The 17,362-nt window shown below is 42.1% G+C and overlaps 1 protein-coding gene across 7 annotated transcripts in view; it reads left to right on the top strand.

Moving 5' to 3' along the window:
* DGKI (diacylglycerol kinase iota) overlaps positions 1–17,362 on the top strand; it is a 513,862-nt gene that overhangs the window by 276,809 nt on the left and 219,691 nt on the right. For all 7 annotated transcript variants that reach the window (XR_009600539.1, XM_060415131.1, XM_027968850.3 and 4 more), the window contains exons 11-13: positions 3,569–3,651; positions 5,504–5,564; positions 17,132–17,245. Coding sequence is in view for 6 of the 7 variants with exons in the window: in XM_060415131.1 (XP_060271114.1) it covers positions 3,569–3,651; positions 5,504–5,564; positions 17,132–17,245 (258 nt within the window). In the remaining variant the exon portion in view is untranslated. The remainder of the gene's footprint in view (positions 1–3,568; positions 3,652–5,503; positions 5,565–17,131; positions 17,246–17,362) is intronic.

The raw sequence follows: 17,362 nt of genomic DNA, 5'->3' as shown, positions 1-17,362 counted from the left end.
ATAGATTGTATCTATTAAAGCCCTAAAGTAGCTCATCCTAGCGGTAACAGCAGAATTAATAGAACTGACTTCAATGTGTGCCTGGCTTCTTTTCTTTACCACCAAGATTGGCTTAATACAGTGCAGTGTGTTATTCAGACACTGACCATTTTCGCAAACAAATGTATTTTAGAAAGGTTACTGAAGAGTTGACTCATTGGAAAAGACTCTGATGTTGGGAGGGATTGGGGTCAGGAGGAAACGGGGATGACAGAGGATGAGATGGCTGGATGGCATCACTGACTCGATGGACGTGGGTTTGGGTGAACTCCAGGAGTTGGTGATGGACAGGGAGGCCTGGCGTGCTGCGATTCATGGGGTCGAAAAGAGTCGGACACGACTGAGCGACTGAACTGAACTGAGCTGAAGGTAAACACTTAAGGGCAGCCTTTTGTGTTTATGCCGGTGACCCCTGCTCAGTTCCAGAGCGCCTCATTCCAGTAGGCTCCAGTGTCAGTGGCGCCTCCTAGAAGCATGGGGTGCAAAATTTACCAGCCTTAAAAAATAATCCTTCTTCAAAAGCATAACTATAGACAGTTAGGTGTTCTACCTTACACAGAATGAGCAAAAGCCAAGACAGTGTGGACACCCAAACCTTTTAGAGAAATTTAAAGATTAAAAAAAAGCCTTCTCAGTGCTTCTTATTTGTATTTTTGAAAGGTGTGAATTACCTAGTATTATATGCGTAAAAGAAGTTGAAGTTGAAATGCACACTCTACCAGAGCCAAAGGTGACAAGAAGGGAGTAATTAACACTGACAATACACGTTGCCCTAGGAACCTAAAAGTGAGAATTTAATTTTCTAGCAAGTCAGTTGGAAGTTTTTAATAAGCCAATTGGTCATTCAAATGACTCTGGTGTTACCTATGAAACATAAAAGATTACCTGAAATAATCCCAATTGACTTGATACCAAGGCCTGGTATGGAAAGGAGAGAGCAGTCTCCTATTTAGTTGCCATTATGTATCGAAACCCATGTTTGAATTTTATAGGAAGGGAAGCATGTCATTTGGTGAAACTGAAGGATTGGGTTAGTTGTAATAATTAAGGATAGAGTGTTATTCCTAAATTTATAGCAAGCACGTGATAAAGCAGAACTTTTAAATTAGAGGTTTGGATGAGATGTGGAACAAAAGACCTACAATGGCCTCTGCAACAACTGGCATAACAATGTGATAATTATAAACTACATTTTAGCCCTCACACCCTCAAGTGTAATTTAATGAATAGATTAACAAGGGGCAAAAAGAAAGGGACTAACATTTATGAAGGCCTATTTTGTGCCACGTACTGTGCTGGATATGTAACTATTACTGATTCATTTAATTCTCGTAATCACCCTGGGAAGCAGACATTGCCGTATTATACATGCTGAATTTCTACAAGATTATAAATGTTCACAGTAACCCAGTTAGAACATCCAAGTTAGCTCTGACTCAAATATCGTGCTATTTCTACTATAACAGGATGACTCTCAAATACAGAGTCGGAGAAGGCAACGGCACCCCACTCCAGTACTCTTGCCTGGAAAATCCCATGGATGGAGGAGCCTGGTGGGCTGCAGTCTGTGGGGTCGCAAGGAGTTGGACACGACTGAGTGACTTCCTTTCACTTTGCACTTTCATGCATTGGAGAAGGAAATGGCAACCCACTCCAGTGTTCTTGCCTGGAGAATCCCAGGGATGGGGGAGCCTGGTGGGCTGCTGTCTATGGGGTTGCACAGAGTCGGACACGACTGAAGTGACTTAGCAGTAGCAGCAGCAGCAGCAAATACAGAATATAGGAATATAAACAGGAATATTTTTAAGAAAGAGCCATTATGATAGCTAGTTAAGGGACTATAATAAGAAGCAACAGATGCTGCCCAACCAATCAAATATTTGCTGTGGTTGAGGGTGATCTAAAATGAAGCACCCTACTCAATTTTAAACCTCTTTTGATACTGCCTAACCTCTTGGACCAGAGAAGGCAATGGCACCTGACTCCAGTACTCTTGCCTGGAAAGTCCCATGGACGGAGGAGCCTGGTGGGCTGCAGTCCATGGGGTCGCCAAGAGTCAGACACGACTGAGCGACTTCATTTTCACTTCTCACTTTTATGCATTGGAGAAGGAAATGGCAACCCACTCCAGTGTTCTTGCCTGGAGAATCCCAGGGACAGTGGAGCCTGGTAGGCTGCCATCTATGGGGTCGCTCAGAATCAGACACGACTGAAGTGACTTAGCAGCAGCAGCAGCAGCTTCTTGGACTGCAAGGAGATCCAACAAGTCCATCCTAAAGGAGATCAGTCCTGGGTGTTCATTGGAAGGACTGATGCTAAAGCTGAAACTCCAATACTTTGGTGACCTCATGCGAAGAGTTGACACATTGGAAAAGACCCTGATGCTGGCAGGGATTGGGGGCAGGAGGAGAAGGGGACGACAGAGAATGAGATGGCTGGATGGCATTACCGACTCGATGGACATGAGTTTGGGTAAACTCTGGGAGTTGGTGATGGACAGGGAGGCCTGGCGTGCTGCGATTCATGGGGTCGCAAAGAGTCGGACGCGACTGAGCAACTGAACTGAATATAAAAATTATTCTTTTATTGTTTTGCTCAGTTCACTTTAAGAAATGACCTCTGGAAGTGCCTTGTATTTGCCATGATGACAGCTCTATAAATGTTGCAATTACTCAAGACACTCCGGAAATGGTTTTGAGAAATAGACACAGGTACAGACATGGAAATTGAAAAATGTCAAAGTAAGATTTGAAAACACCATATATTATAAATAATGGGGAGCCTGAGATACTTGTGCTGTGGTTAAAAACATTTATTTCAAGAAAATTATATTTAGTTAATACTGTCCATATTTCATATTATGCAAAGACACTAGTAATCTGCACAATAAAATAAAAATTAATGTTAAATTGTATAAGTTGACTAACTTTCCTATGTGGATTTTCATGAATTAGATAATGATGACAAAAGCTAATAGGGCTCAATCATTAAGCACTTGCTGCATGCCATCCACACTGTATTTAATCTTTGCAACAAGTCTGTGAAGGGCTCCCAGGTGGTGCTAGTGGTAAAGAACTCTCCTTCCAGTGCAGGAGATGTAAGGGACACAGGATGGATCCCTGGGTTGGAAAGATCTCCTGGAGGAGGAAATGGCAACCCGCTCCAGTATTCTTGCCTGGAGACTCCGATGGACAGAGGAGCCTGGTGGACTATGGTCCATAGGGTCACAAAGAATTGGACACGACTGAAGTGACTTAGCACACAGCACACTGTGAAGTAGACATTTTTATCTCTGCATTGAGAGCTGAGCTTATTGAAATTAGAGAAATTGCTCAGAGTTTCATGAGTTAACAGCGTGTATGTCAGCATTCAACCTATGTATAGAGATGGCCAAAGCCCATAACTTTTAACTACCTCTCTATACGGTTCGGTATTATTTTTCAGAACAGGATTTATTTTTATTCTTTAAATGAGGAGCTAATATTTGGAAGCCTCCTCCTCTTATTGTCTTTTGTTGTTGTTGTTGCAGGGAACCAAAGTCCTGCAGATGTTCATGTGGTACCTGAATCCACGGCAAGTCTTTGACCTTTCTCAGGAAGGACCAAAAGACGCGTAAGTCTGGAAATACCCTCTGTGCTTCATACCGCTTTAGGCGAGTGAGAAGATCTCTCTGTTTTGGGGTCCTGCTGTTTTATTTGATTGCATCGTGAAGCATTCTCTGTCTTTCATCTACTTGCTCACCTCTACTACTCTCCCTCTAAAACTTCACCTGATGTTTCCCCTCTTCCCTGGCTAAGTTTCATTCAACACATATCCTGTGTGTTACTAACTCCTCGTGTGTTTGTTGCTTAGATGCGTGTAACTGTGGATAAGGGGCAAGTCTGGATTGAGAAAGGATCCATCCTTTTTCTACTTCTGCATGTATGGCTTTGGAGATGTCCCTTAACAGGAACAAGTGTTTCTTTGTGGAGAATGGTCGTGATCTGTTTATGAATGTGTTTGTTTATTTGATTTAGAGATTGTATATATATGCATCCGTGACCACTTGTGAAATGAGTGAATTGATTATACCTGTAGATTCTATAGCAGAGTGGGGGAGACATTCTAGTTCCTGTTTAATCCCTTGTTTGAGCCTCTCAGAAATTTCATTCTCTATTTTTTGTTGAAAGGGGTGAAAAATAAAGTCTACTTGTAGGCGACATGTATCTCATATCTTCCTTTTGGTGGAACGGTGTATGGTAGGAAAGAGCCAGGGATGTTTCTGCTGTTGTCTGGTTCCCTTTTGAAAACCCGTCTGATAAGATAGTTCAGATTTTCATCTGTTAAACCTTAGAGCTAAAGAGATAATAATTACTTTTCAATAAGTAAGATCAGAGGCAAAGAAGCACTCAGATAATTTCTGAGAATTTATCAGATAATTTCTAGAAAAATAATATTCCTCTATGAAATGGATAAATTATATATTTTAAGCATGCAGGAGAACATTAATTATGAAAATTAATTTCTGTTGTCATTCTTCTGGTCTATGAACTTCTTTGCCACTAGAGTTTGCTATAAGACTTCTATTTTTTTTCTGCATTCAGATGTATTAAATCAAATCTATCCTGGGTTTTGCCCTTTTATGTTTACTTTCCTTAAGATTTTATCATTTTCAGTTAGACTTTAGGTAGATAACTTCATAGATCACCATAAAGAATATGGCAAGACAGGAACAGTTTTCAGAAAAAATGTCATTTGATGTAAATAAGGTGTTTCTGGAATAGAGCCATTAGAATCTTCACTTCAGCAGACAGTTTCGTAGCGGAAGGGTCATTACATTTTCTTCAGAGACAACAGGAAAGATCTATTTTCAAGGAGACAAAATAAACTTCGGTACATCTTCCCTCTTTGGGCTGAGAAGTATAAATGGAGGTTTTAGTATTAGCAAGTGAGTGGAATTGTGGGTGCCATTGTAATAATGCTAGTGGGGTGTCCCATCTCTCTGAAGAAGGTCTTCTAGGGTTAAGAGTGGGAAGTATAAGTCTGAAAAATAAATAGATCTGAGGAAAGCTAATCAAATATAAGGAAGAGACTTATAAGGACTATTGATTAATGATGGTTTTCTGTGAGAAAGGAGGAGGAGAATGACTGGAAAGAAAAAGAAGGAAGTTGACACTAATGAGGGAAATAATATGAGTTGACACATTAATAGGAGTTATGGGAAATAAGCGCCAGGATGTTCCAATACCGGCTGCTTGATAATGGTGTTGGGTGCCAACCTCTCATCCGATTGTTGGAGTCAGTCCTCTTGTGATCACTCAGATCGGGTCACTTTGTAACTAGTTTTGAAGGTATTACCATCCTCATGATTATACATTCTCTTCACCTGCCCCCTCGCCCTCTTTTGTGCTGTGTGTTGGAATAATGCTCTCTGCCGTGGCCAGGGATAGGCTCTTTTGTTAACTTTTTCCTGTTTCCTCCACAGGCTTGAGTTGTATAGGAAGGTACCAAACCTGCGGATTCTGGCCTGTGGTGGGGATGGAACGGTAGGTCCTTGAAAGAGAATCCGGTTCTCTTCCTTGTTTCTTCCGTCTGCCATTTGTTCTCCTGAAAACATGTGTCTTTCTTCCAGTCCCCTAAACAGGGGTCCCCGACCTCTGGGATCTAATACCCGATGATCTGAGGTGGAACTGGTTTAATAAGAATAGAAGTAAAGTGCACAGTAGGTGTAATGCACTCGAACCATCCTCCCCTGACCCTGGTCCTTGGAAAAATTATCTTCCATGCAACCGGTTCCTGGTGTCAAAAGGTTGGGGACCACTGCCCTAAAGTATTTGTCTCTTATGTGAATCCAAGCCCCTAAGGGTTAGGAGGGACTCTTGTTATTGCCCTTAAGGATTCAGTCTTGATCTTTCTAAATTCTGTTTCCCCCCGCTCCTGCCCTGTGTCTCCCTGTTCCACAAAGTAAGGATCACTAGAATGAAGATCACTAGATCACTAGAATGACCTTAGGATCACTAGAAGTGATCTTCTAGCCACGTCACTAGAATGAAGATCATAGATGACTAAATGATTTTTAAAACAGAAACTGACCTATTTCCGGATATTCTTAATAGTTGGTCACAATTCTGGAAGAGAAATATGCATACACAATTGAATTATTGCTTTTTATTTTTTACTTGTGGAAATAAAAGAATATTGACCAACATTTTGTCTTAAAGATCACAGTTGGTCCTCTTTGGAGTCATTTTAGGAGAAAAGATGGAATTGGGCTGACGTTTAATATCACGGGTGTGTTTCCCCCAGTTTGTCTCATCTGTTTCTCAGTTTGCCCTCTACTTATGTTGCTATATTTAGCAAAGGCAAATAATTGAGAATGGTGACATTTAGATTTTGCTGTTCAGTATCTTTTCTTCTGTATTTAGAGTCTGATCTCATAGGATTTTATTATGAACTATCTTTGGCTTTTCTCTAATTTTCCTAATTAGAATGTTTTATTCTCAAAGGTAGCAACAGAATCTTCTAATTTTATCTCTCACAGCACGTGAGCAGTTAATGCTGCGCTGAATACACATTATATACTAATAAGCACAACCAGAAAGAAATTAAACAGTGATTCCCTAGTCCTTTAAGATTTTCTGCAGAGAGGAAAACAATTTTCAGTTGAGAAAATAGTGTTTACTATTCTTTGAAACTCTGATACACATTATTAGCTTATAAAATTCATTCTAAAGTCTTAAAGAAGCCAAACCTATTTTGCTTTGTTTAACCTGGTGCTTTCCAGAATTGTTTGACTGTTGGGATAGCCCTGGTATCCTGAATTCAGGGTCCTTTCTCTCTCTTAAATGACAATTACCTCCAATCTGTGTTGGCTGCCTGTGCCATCTTCATATATCAGGCTTCATCATGGACTGGCTGTCCCACCTTCCAAACTTCCCCTTCTCCCCTGAGTCTCTCATCACCTCTCTCTGCCCCACCTCCCGATCTCATGGGTTTTTTCCCCTAATTCAGCAGTTATGTGTAGAAAGCACTGTTCTAGGTTTCGTGGTATTGAAGTATTCTCTGCAATTAGAGAAATGTTTGGAAACATGGAAATTCAAAGCATAAAGGAAAGAGAAAGAAGAGCCTAGTCCAGACACATGTGAAACATTTGTAATTATGGAGTCAGAGCTGAATTTCAAAAGAAGAGAAAAAGATAGAAGGAGAAGGCCCACCAGTAGTCTTATCAAGGAAAACAACCCCAAAGAAGTTTCGAGACAGTGATTATATTGAGAGACTGAAGGATTACTGTGGATTTGGAGACTAGGAGGTAACTGGTGGTTTTCAGGAGAATAGTTTTAATAGAGTGCCTGACACATTTTAATAGACAGAACCCAGAGTGAGAGATTTATCATTGTCGCTAAGTTGTGCCTGCCTCTTTGCAACCCCATGGATTGTAGCAGACTTCCCTGTCCTTCACTATCTCCTGGAGTTTGCTCAGACTCATGTCCATTGAGTCAGTGATGCCATCAATGGGACAAAACCCATAATGAATGAGATTTGGTACCACCCTAATGATTTCTGAGCTTCCCTGGTGGCTCAGATGGTGAGGAATCCACCTGCAATGAAGGAGGCATGGGTTTGATCCCTGGGTTGGGAAGATCCCCTGAAGATGGGAATGGCAACCCACTCCAGGATTCTTCCCTGAAGAATTCCATGGGCAGAGGAGCCTGGTGGATACAGTCCGTGGGGTTGCTAAGAATCTGGACACGATTGAGCAACTACTGAGCAACAACACACATAAGGAGTTCTAATGAGCAGATCCAATCACAGTGCTGAATTTCTAGAAATACTTTCTGGTGTCATTAATGCCACCTTCTTGACTCGCAGACTACCTGGTTCTCCTGCTTTTCGTATCTTTTCTAGCATCTCTTCTTTAAATATACCATAATTAGGTATCTTTTTAATTGGGTATTTGGAAGACCTAGACCATAAGCTAGGTCTTCCAGAAGCCTGGATGTAACTTCCCATGTGTGTTCTAGGTGCTTTTCCCTCCCTGGCACCTTATCTATGATCCTAGCTTCAGTTTTTACATCTTTCTACACAGTTCTCAACTGCAGTAGACATTTATATGTATAACAGCTATGAAAAGTGGTATATTTCCCTTAGAATTGATGCATTCTTTTGAGCTAATTATTTTTGTCAGTGGTAACCTCTGTAGTTCAATCATGTAGAATCAAAACTTTGCATATCTTCTACCTTATATAAAACCAGATTTTATTTTATTTTACCTTGTTAAAACAAGTTGTCCTGTGAAAGGTATCTGGGGTTTATGACGTGTTTATCAAGGTACGTGATTAATGTTTTTAATTTGATCAGTTTAGAATATGAAACTTTTAATTTTGAGTGTTTGTTTGAAGGAGAGGCCTGCTGATGGAATCATGAAGAGAAACTCTTGGCTCTTGGCAAATGAAGGATAATTCCTGAGTGCCGGGTATATGTTTGACATCAGGTGCTCAGCCTTCATTTAGTGAGTATGTCTATCACTGCAGAGGTTGTCAGAATTCTAAGTGACAGGGTTCTAGGAGGAATCAGAAATGGAATACTTTGGACTGGTTGGGATGAGGATATGTTAATCCTTAATGACATCCGTTTATATACAAAGTATTATCTAATATACAGACATCTTACATTAATTTGAAAAAAGTTCTTAGGCTTCAGTGTGAGTTACTTTAATTTGATGCTGTTAAAAAGTACAAAGGCATATACTGAACTTGGAAGAGGAAGAGATGCTTGTGCCGCCGTTGCTGTGGCTTTTGGCAAGTTCCTTAACCCCTTCTGAGATGTTCTAAGTCTGAAAACAGATACATTTGGATCCCTAAGACTCTTCACAACTGTAGCATTATATTACTGTAGACCATTGCTGTTTAGGAGAGCTATTATGTAAGCTGCAGTCTTTAAGTTTTCTAGAAGACACTTTAAAAAACTAAGAAGCAGGTGAAATTGATTTTATAATATATTTTCTTTAACCCAGTATATCCAAGATACTATCATTTCAACACACAGTCAGTGTAAAGTTACTAATGGGATGTCTTAAGCTCCGTTTGTATTGTCTCCAGAACCAGCCTATACTGTAAATCTACAGCGCCTCCAGTTTGGATCAGCCTCGTTTGAGCAGTCTGTGACCACACCTGGCCCGTGGAGGCCGCGGGGGCAGCGCCACAGTTTCAGGCTCTTGGTAACTGGTTTGCAGAATCCCAAGATGGCCACATAGTTGCAGGCATCCAGTCGGCTGGTCCCGTCTTTGATCTCTAGGCGGAGAGAAAATAACTCAGAATGATCTCAAATTTTCGTGTTTTAAGCTAGACATATTCTGTCTTTGGGGTAGATTTGCGTTCTGTGCTTTCTGTGGCCACATCTCCACCCATCGAACTCCCCGTGGCTGCTGCTTGACTAGCAAGGAGTCTGTAAACTGAGACACTAAAGTCATAGGTCCCCTCCCCTCCTGAAGGAGCCTTAAGGTGTACTGTGATCTGTCATTACCTGCCCTTGGCCTTGATGAACTGAGCTGGACCCAAAGGTCCACCCTTAACCCTGTTGACGTCTTTCCCAAGGGCTGGAGTTAAATGGGCTCGAACTACAGCATGCTTATTTCCGGTTCGGTTGGCATCCCCAGGTGAGGATACATGCTAAACAGAAGGCACGCCCATGCCCTGGCTCACTGCAGCCACAGAACAGGGAAGAAAGGTCTATTTCCCTCTAACTGACAGGACAAGTAAATTGTTCCACATGCCTCTTCTCTCAGCCTCTCCACATCCCAGTCTCTCTTGAGAAACAGCCCATGGTGTAACCTCAGTTATCTTCATGCCAGTGAGAGAATGGACAGCCTAAAGTCTGCGTTGTATTAAAAAAAAAAAAAAAACAACTCATATTTTGGCTTTTTTCTCAATTCCTTTAGTGTTGATTTTAAACATTTATCTTACCATAGAGTGACTTTGTAAACTATTAAATGCAAATATAAAAATATCAAAAGGACGAATGGCAGTGTACATGTTAGAAAGGAAACCTAGTTGTCAAATGCTGCCTTTAGATGGTCTTTCAGGGTGCAGAAACTTTCCCCTCGTTCTTTTGATTTCTTCATATGAGAATCCTTTACTTTTCTGCCTGCAGATAATATGAGGAAAGGCAATTGTGCACCTGCTGTGTTCGAAGAAAATGTCAATTCACGGTCCTGTTCGCCTGTCCTTCAGTCCGTTCTCAAGCTAGCATATTGCTGAATGAAAACGCTGCTCCTCCTGCACTTGGGAAATTATCTGGTGATAGTTATAGCTGGATGTGGCCAGGAGGTGGCAGCGTCGGGCAACTGCTGCAGCCTCAGGGCTGAAGCCGGGGACCCTGGTGAGCTAGCTTTGTCAGACTTGCTTTGCCTAACAGAAGGCAGGAGGAGCTCTGCTACCTGGAACATGACTGCCCATTCTTCAGTTGTGATGCTAAATATGCTAAGTGTCCTCTGTTGCAATTACTTAAGTTTAATTGAAGAGGTGCTTGTGGAGATGATTTGGGATAATGCAAAATTCCCAGCAAATACAGTCCTGCCCACAATATGCATCTGGGCTTCCAGCAGGAGCAGAGTCCTGGGTCCTGGGAAGGGAGAGCCACTGATAACGGGCTTTTAAGACCTTTTGTATAGTTTTGTTCTCATAGGGGCAGAGACATGGACTATTCCTGAAGACCTTTTATGCCTCCTTCTCTTGTAGGTGTATAGTCTCTCCCCACCACTGCCCTGCCCCCTCCACTCCCATCCCCTGTCTCTTTCACCTTTCTGCTATAGTACAGCTTGGCTTTTGCTTTTTTTTTTGATAGTCTGTGAAAGACTTTGTGACTTGTTGGCAGTCAGCGTTGGGATCGATCTGTGAAATTCAAGGCTCAACTTTGAAGTGGAGACACAGGAAAAAGGCATTTTGCTTCTAGGAAACTAGACTTTTATGGATGAAGTAAAGAAAAAAGAAGACAAATATATAGCTTAAGTCAGAGCAGTAAATGTTAATTTTAGGGTTTCCTATTTGTCAGGCACCTGCTAATCAATGTCTTTATGTCATTTAATTGATAAAATGCTCGTATGAGGCAAGTACTGTTGCCCCTTTTTACATAGGAAGGAATTAGGTTAACTGACTTGCCTAAGCTCACCTGGCCAGTATGTGATGGAGCCAGCAAGTCTCCCCCATCTCTGTGCCTTTCCTAGGTTATGTTGCCTTTTGGGGAAGATGGTTGTTGGGTAGTGATGATGTAGCTCTTGGATGAGAAAAATTATTCAAGAGTTGAGTGAAAGAAAGAGCAAGAGCCACGTTAGCCAAAGAACTGTGAGCCAAATATGGATTCAAGACAAAAAAATCTGTGCTGTGAAAGGCAGGAGACGTTTGATGACTCCAAGGGTTATATAATTGATGATGCCTGCTTGTATTAAGGGGAAAATTAAACGGTTGATTAACTGGCCATTCGATGGCATCACCAAATCAATGGACATGTGTTTGAGCAAACGCTGGGAGATAGTGAAGGACAGGGAAGCCTGGTGTGCTGCAGTCCATGGGGTGGCAAAGAGTCAGATACGATTTAGTGCCTGAACAACAACAAACTGGCTATTGGGAAAAGGAGAGAGAATCTATTTCTGCAGGTTTTTTTTTTTTTTTTAACCAGATCAACTGATAAGAAAGGGGAAGATCCTTTACATTCAAATCAACTGTATGTTTTCCTTTTATGCTTGAAAGTGAAGCAAAAGTAGCTCAGTCCATGTCCGACTCTTTGCAACCCCATGGACTATAGCCCACCAAGAATCCTTTGTCCAAGGGATTCTCCAGGCAAGAATACTGGAGTGGGTTGCCATTTTCATCTCCGGGGATCTTCCCCACCCAGAAATCAAACCTGAGTCTCCTGTTTTGCAGGCAGATTTTTTACCATCTGAACCACTGGAGAAGCCTATACTTAGGCCAAGTCTAAAACAGAAAGGGGATGGTGACAAGTCAGAGGGTCCAAAGGACTCTTGCCATTTTGTGGAATCACTCCACAGTGTCATGTGGAATCTTGGCAGCCTTCCAAGAAAAAGAAAGGACCAATTCTTAAAGTTTGAATGAGGACAATTATATTGATCAGAGATCTCTTCAGTTCAGTCGCTCAGTAGTGTCCGACTCTTTGCGACCCCATGAATCACAGCACGCCAGGCCTCCCTGTCCATCACCAACTCCCGAGTTCACCCAAACCCATGTCCATCGAGTCGGTGATGGCCATCCAGCCATCTCATCTCTGTAGTCCCCTTCTCCCCCTGCCCTCAATCCCTCCCAGAATCAGGGTCTTTTCCAGTGAGTCAACTCTTTGCATGAGGTGGCCAAAGTATTGGAGTTTCAGCTTCAGCATCAATCCTTCCAATGAACACCCAGGACTGATCTCCTATAGGGTGGACTGGCTGGATCTCCTTGCAGTCCAAGGGACTCTCAAGAGTCTTCTCCAACACCATAGTTCAAAAGCATCAATTCTTCAGCACTCAGCTTTCTTCACAGTCCAACTCTCACGTCCATACATGACCACTGGAAAAACCATAGCCTTGACTGGACGGACCTTTGTTGGCAAGTAATGTTCTGCTTTTTAATATGCTGCTGAGGTTGGTCATAACTTTCCTTCCAAGGAGTAAGTGTCTTTTAATTTCATGGCTGCAGTCACCATCTGCAGTGATTTTGGAGGCCTCCCCCCCAAAAAAAATTTTGACACACAAAATAAAGATCTATTTGTAAGGCTGGACCCCGAGGGGCCATAATGGGCTACCCCTCCTCTCCCTCCCGCCGGCGGGGGAAGTCCCTAACGGAAGGAGCCGCCCAGATCCTGGGGACCAGTGACAGCACACTTCACCAGCTAAAGCCGCCCCACTCCAGCCACGTAAAAGGACCTATCAGCCCGAGACGCCTCGGCCTGGCGACCTATCCGAACCCCCGCCCATTAACCTGACCATCCCTCGCAACAAACTTTTATAAGCTGTTTCTAACACGGTCCAGGTGCTGACTTCCTCGACCTGCCTCCTTCGGTCCCAGAACCCTGCCCGGGAGCCCCGCCCGGGAGCGCTTCACCATTAAAAAGCCTGTTAGATCACTCTTTTCCGGGTCCTGGTTGTCTTTACCTAACACTATTAGGAGACACTTGATCAATTCATGGAAGTTATGGGACACTTATTTCAAAGTTACTCAACACTTATTTGTGTTTTATGGGTTGTAAATTATTCTCTGACCTTCTGCTCTGTCTTACTCTTAGTGTTCTTTCTGGTATTTAGAACTTCTCTCTGCAGGCTCGACTGCAGAGGAAGATGTTTTGCTGTGTGATTTTTCCCTTTTCTTTCTCTGCACCCTTGTACATATCTTTTTTAGTAGTTTGGATGGTTTCCAGGATCCTGAGACTCGAGTTGGGTTTTCTCTAAGTGGTTAGGGCTCCTATCCTGACCCTGGGTCAGGGGTGTTTCAGGTGTGTCAACAAGCTCATGGGCATTTCAATTCACTAATAGAAGCTTCATCCCGCCAGCCCTAAGGCATCACAGCTTTCTGCGGATGATGGCCTCAGGCAGTGGCTCCTCACCCTCTCTTCTTGGCCTCTTTTCTTCTGACCACATAGGGAGTCTGGTTCATACACAGCCTCCTGCCAGCAAGGGGTGAACTTTTATCCCCTGTCATCAGACAGAAGCCAAATGCCTGGCTTCCTCTGCTTGCCCCTCTGTGCTTTCTTTGTTTCTGACCCATGGAGACTTTTTTTTTTTCCTCTTATTTTTATGTCTAGAGGGAAATAGAATGTTCAAAGTGTGAACTCATAGCATTATCTTTATTCAGGAAAGACAGACCTATTTCAAAGGACCGCAAGAAAAATATTTCTAATTTAAATCTATCTAAAAGAACTTTGATTTGACTTGTGAGTATAAATCAGAATAGGGGAGCTGCCAGGGCATGTCTCAGAAAAGTTAAAGAGTCTGTATTCTTTTCCCTGCTGTATATGGGATATTGAATTAGATTTCCAGTAAGTTCCACCTCCTCTCTCAGAGTCTCTGGTTCTACTCAGGGCTGTTTACAGCTGTAGTCAGGGAGCCCAGATTGTTGGGATTTCTGAATTTTCATGTCCTTTTTCATGACCTTTAAACCCCCTGCTCATCATTTGTTAGAGGCCTCTGCTTGTGTTTTCAGCGGCCGAGGAACAACCTCTAACATAGTCATTAGCACTACTTTAGCATCTGGCTTTTTTGTTTTTCTTTTACTTTGATAGCAAGCTTAGTGAGCTTGCTAAGGAAGAGCTAAAGAAGCCCTGGGTGGGAATCTGAGGACTTGTCTAGGGATTCTTTGCTTAGTTTGAGGGAATGAGGGGACTTGTGGACCCTCATGTAGATCTAAATTTTTAGTTTCCCACCTTGGGCCAGCCTTGTGTTGCCCATTTCTAAAAGGTGAACACAGTTTTAGGCTTCTTGATGGATGGGCAAGTTTGACATCCTAAAAAATAGTCACTGTGGAGGAGAAAGGGTTTTAGATAAGGGGTCAGCAGACCTGGTTATGACTCTTGTTTCTTTCACTTCTGATTATTTGGTCTTGAGCAAATACCATAGCCTCTGTGTACCTCAGTTAATAAATCTGCAAATTAACTGAATTTGATTAAGCAGTTTCCAAGGATTCTGCATCATTTCATGGCAAATAGATGGGGAAACAGTGGAAACAGTGGCTGACTTTATTTTGGGGGGCTCCAAAATCACTGCAGATGGTGATTGCAGCCATGAAACTAAAAGATACTTACTCCTTGGAAGGAAAGTTATGACCAACCTAGATAGCATATTGAAAAGCAGAGACATTACTTTGCCAACAAAGGTCCATCTAGTCAAGGCTATGGTTTTTCCAGTGGTCATGTATGGATGTGAGAGTTAGACTGTGAAGAAAGCTGAGTGGCGAAGAATCGATGCTTTTGAACTGTGGTGTTGGAGAAGACTCTTGAGAGTCCCTTCCACTGCAAGGAGATCCGACCAATCCATCCTAAAGGAGATCAGTCCTGGGTGTTCATTGGTAGGACTGATGTTGAAGCTGAAACTCCAATACTTTGACCACCTGATGCGAAGAACTGTCTCGTTTGAGAAGATCCTGATTCTGGGAAAGATTGAGGGCAGAGGAGAAGGGGACGACAGAGTATGAGACAGTTGGATGGCATCACCAACTCAATGGACATGGGTTTGGGTGAACTCTGGGAGTTGGTGATGGACAGAGAGGCCTGGTGTGCTGCGGTTCATGGGGTCGCAAAGAGTCAGACACGGCTGAGCGATGAATTGAACTGAACTGAAGGATTCCCCAGTGCTCCAAAGATCCCAAAGGTCCATGGTATTGACTCTGGGATGGTCAGGCCACTTGGGAGCTGAGTTTAGTTCTTTACTGAAACATTCCTTGCACCAGAGCAGCTCAGAGGTTGGCCTTTGATGTGTGGCAAACCCAGCTTTGAATGTCAGCTCTACCATATAAATGTTGTGATGTTAAGGCAGTCACTGAACCTTTCAAGCCTTGGTTTCTTTGTCTACGAATTGGGAATCAAAATTATAGCTATTGTAGAGAGTTGTTTTGAAGTTTAATAATTCAGTAGAAAGCTTTGCTTAGGGACTAGCACACAGAAAAGATCAGTATGCCCCTCTTTTTGTTAATTGGAAAATCCTTGAGAGCAACCATTCTGCCTTATCTTAGAGTGTCTCACTAATCTTTTTATTTCAGTTCCTTATTTCCATGCTTTATATATGGTAGTGTTCAATAGATGTACTGTCAAAATACAGTTCTAAAAAATTTGAAACATGATTCTCAAACAACTTGAGAATCAATAAATGTTAAAAACTTTATTTAGGTTTGTAATAAAGGAGTTAGCAAGGTAATACCACCAGTTTATTGGAGAAGAAGAGGAAAAGAATTATGTAGCTTATACCAGAATAATTTTTCTAAATTTGAGACAAAATTGGTTTATGTTCTGTTGGGGAAATAGAACCAGAGCATTTACAGTGATCTTCTCTTCTCAATGTTTGTAACTCTACAGGACAAAAATTCTCCCAGTAACTTGCACTCATAAAGTTCTTAGATAAGCCTGTGACGCTGCTCTAGAATGACATTGTGAGGATATTCAGATTTCTTTTTTGCTGTTTCCAAGTTTGGGGTAATTTTTCTAAATAGTTATAATAAGACAAAACACCAAGTATTATTTATCTTAGAAAAAGATTGAACAGGAATATGATTCTAGTATATAAGTATCCATTTTCTGCCTAAGCTTGTAATAAGTACTAAGTTCATCCATAATTATGTTTTTTAATGTTTCATTAAGAGGAATGTAGGGATATTTAGGAAAGCACTACTAATTTCTAAGATGATAACGTACAGAGTAACCATTTAATGAGTACTTCCATAAGCTATGCACCATATCAAGGTTTTTATGTATGTTTTAGTTTTAATCTATAAACAGTCTTGTGAGGTAGGTATTATTATCCTCATTTTGAAAATCAAATAAATGAGTCTTACTGAGGTTAAATATTTAATCAAGATGACAAAGCCAGTGTGAGCCAGAATTGAGATTTAGTCTGATTTCCTGAAATACCCTAGGGATAAACCAAACTCCCTAAATTGTAAACTCTCCTGAATTTTAAAGTAGAGCTCTAGTTAAACACAAGAGATGTGGGTTCAATCCCTTGGTCAAGAGGATTCCTTGGAGAAGGAAATGGCAACCCACTCCAGTATTCTTATCTGGAAAATGCCATGGGCAGAGGAGCCTGCGTTTGACTCTTTGCACCCCCATGGCTCCAGTCCATGGGGTTGCGAAGAGTCAAATATGACTGAGAGCACACACATACTAGTTAAACACATGATGAACGGGTCTAGTTTTGTTTATATGAAATGGTGTATACAAAATGGTTCTTTTTCCCTTTGAAGAGACTTGGCGCATTGAAACTGCTTGCGATAAGTGCCCTTTCTGTTTCCTGGTTGCCGGATTTTTAAAGAAAAATATGCCTCTTCTGTTTCGCTCCGTGTAAAGCCTCCTATTCTCAGGCTGTCTTCTTTGTAACTTATTTATCTTTCTTCTATCTCTTCTGGCCCCCAAATGTCTGTAGGTGGGCTGGATCCTTTCCATTCTGGATGAACTGCAGCTGAGCCCCCAGCCTCCCGTCGGGGTCCTTCCTCTGGGGACTGGGAATGACCTGGCTCGGACTCTCAACTGGGGAGGGGTAAGCATGTTCTCAGGGGCTGCCCACGTCATCAAGCAGTGGGGTCCCCGAATCCACAGATGCTCTAGTGGAGGCACATGTGCTCCTCTTGTTCAAGCAACAAGTTAGAGTTGAGAA

The sequence above is a fragment of the Ovis aries genome, chromosome 4 (assembly GCF_016772045.2).
Source record: "Ovis aries strain OAR_USU_Benz2616 breed Rambouillet chromosome 4, ARS-UI_Ramb_v3.0, whole genome shotgun sequence".
NCBI classification, from domain to species: domain Eukaryota; kingdom Metazoa; phylum Chordata; class Mammalia; order Artiodactyla; family Bovidae; genus Ovis; species Ovis aries.
The sequence above is the reverse complement of the archived record's forward strand: the minus strand, read 5'-3'. Positions and strand labels throughout refer to the sequence as shown.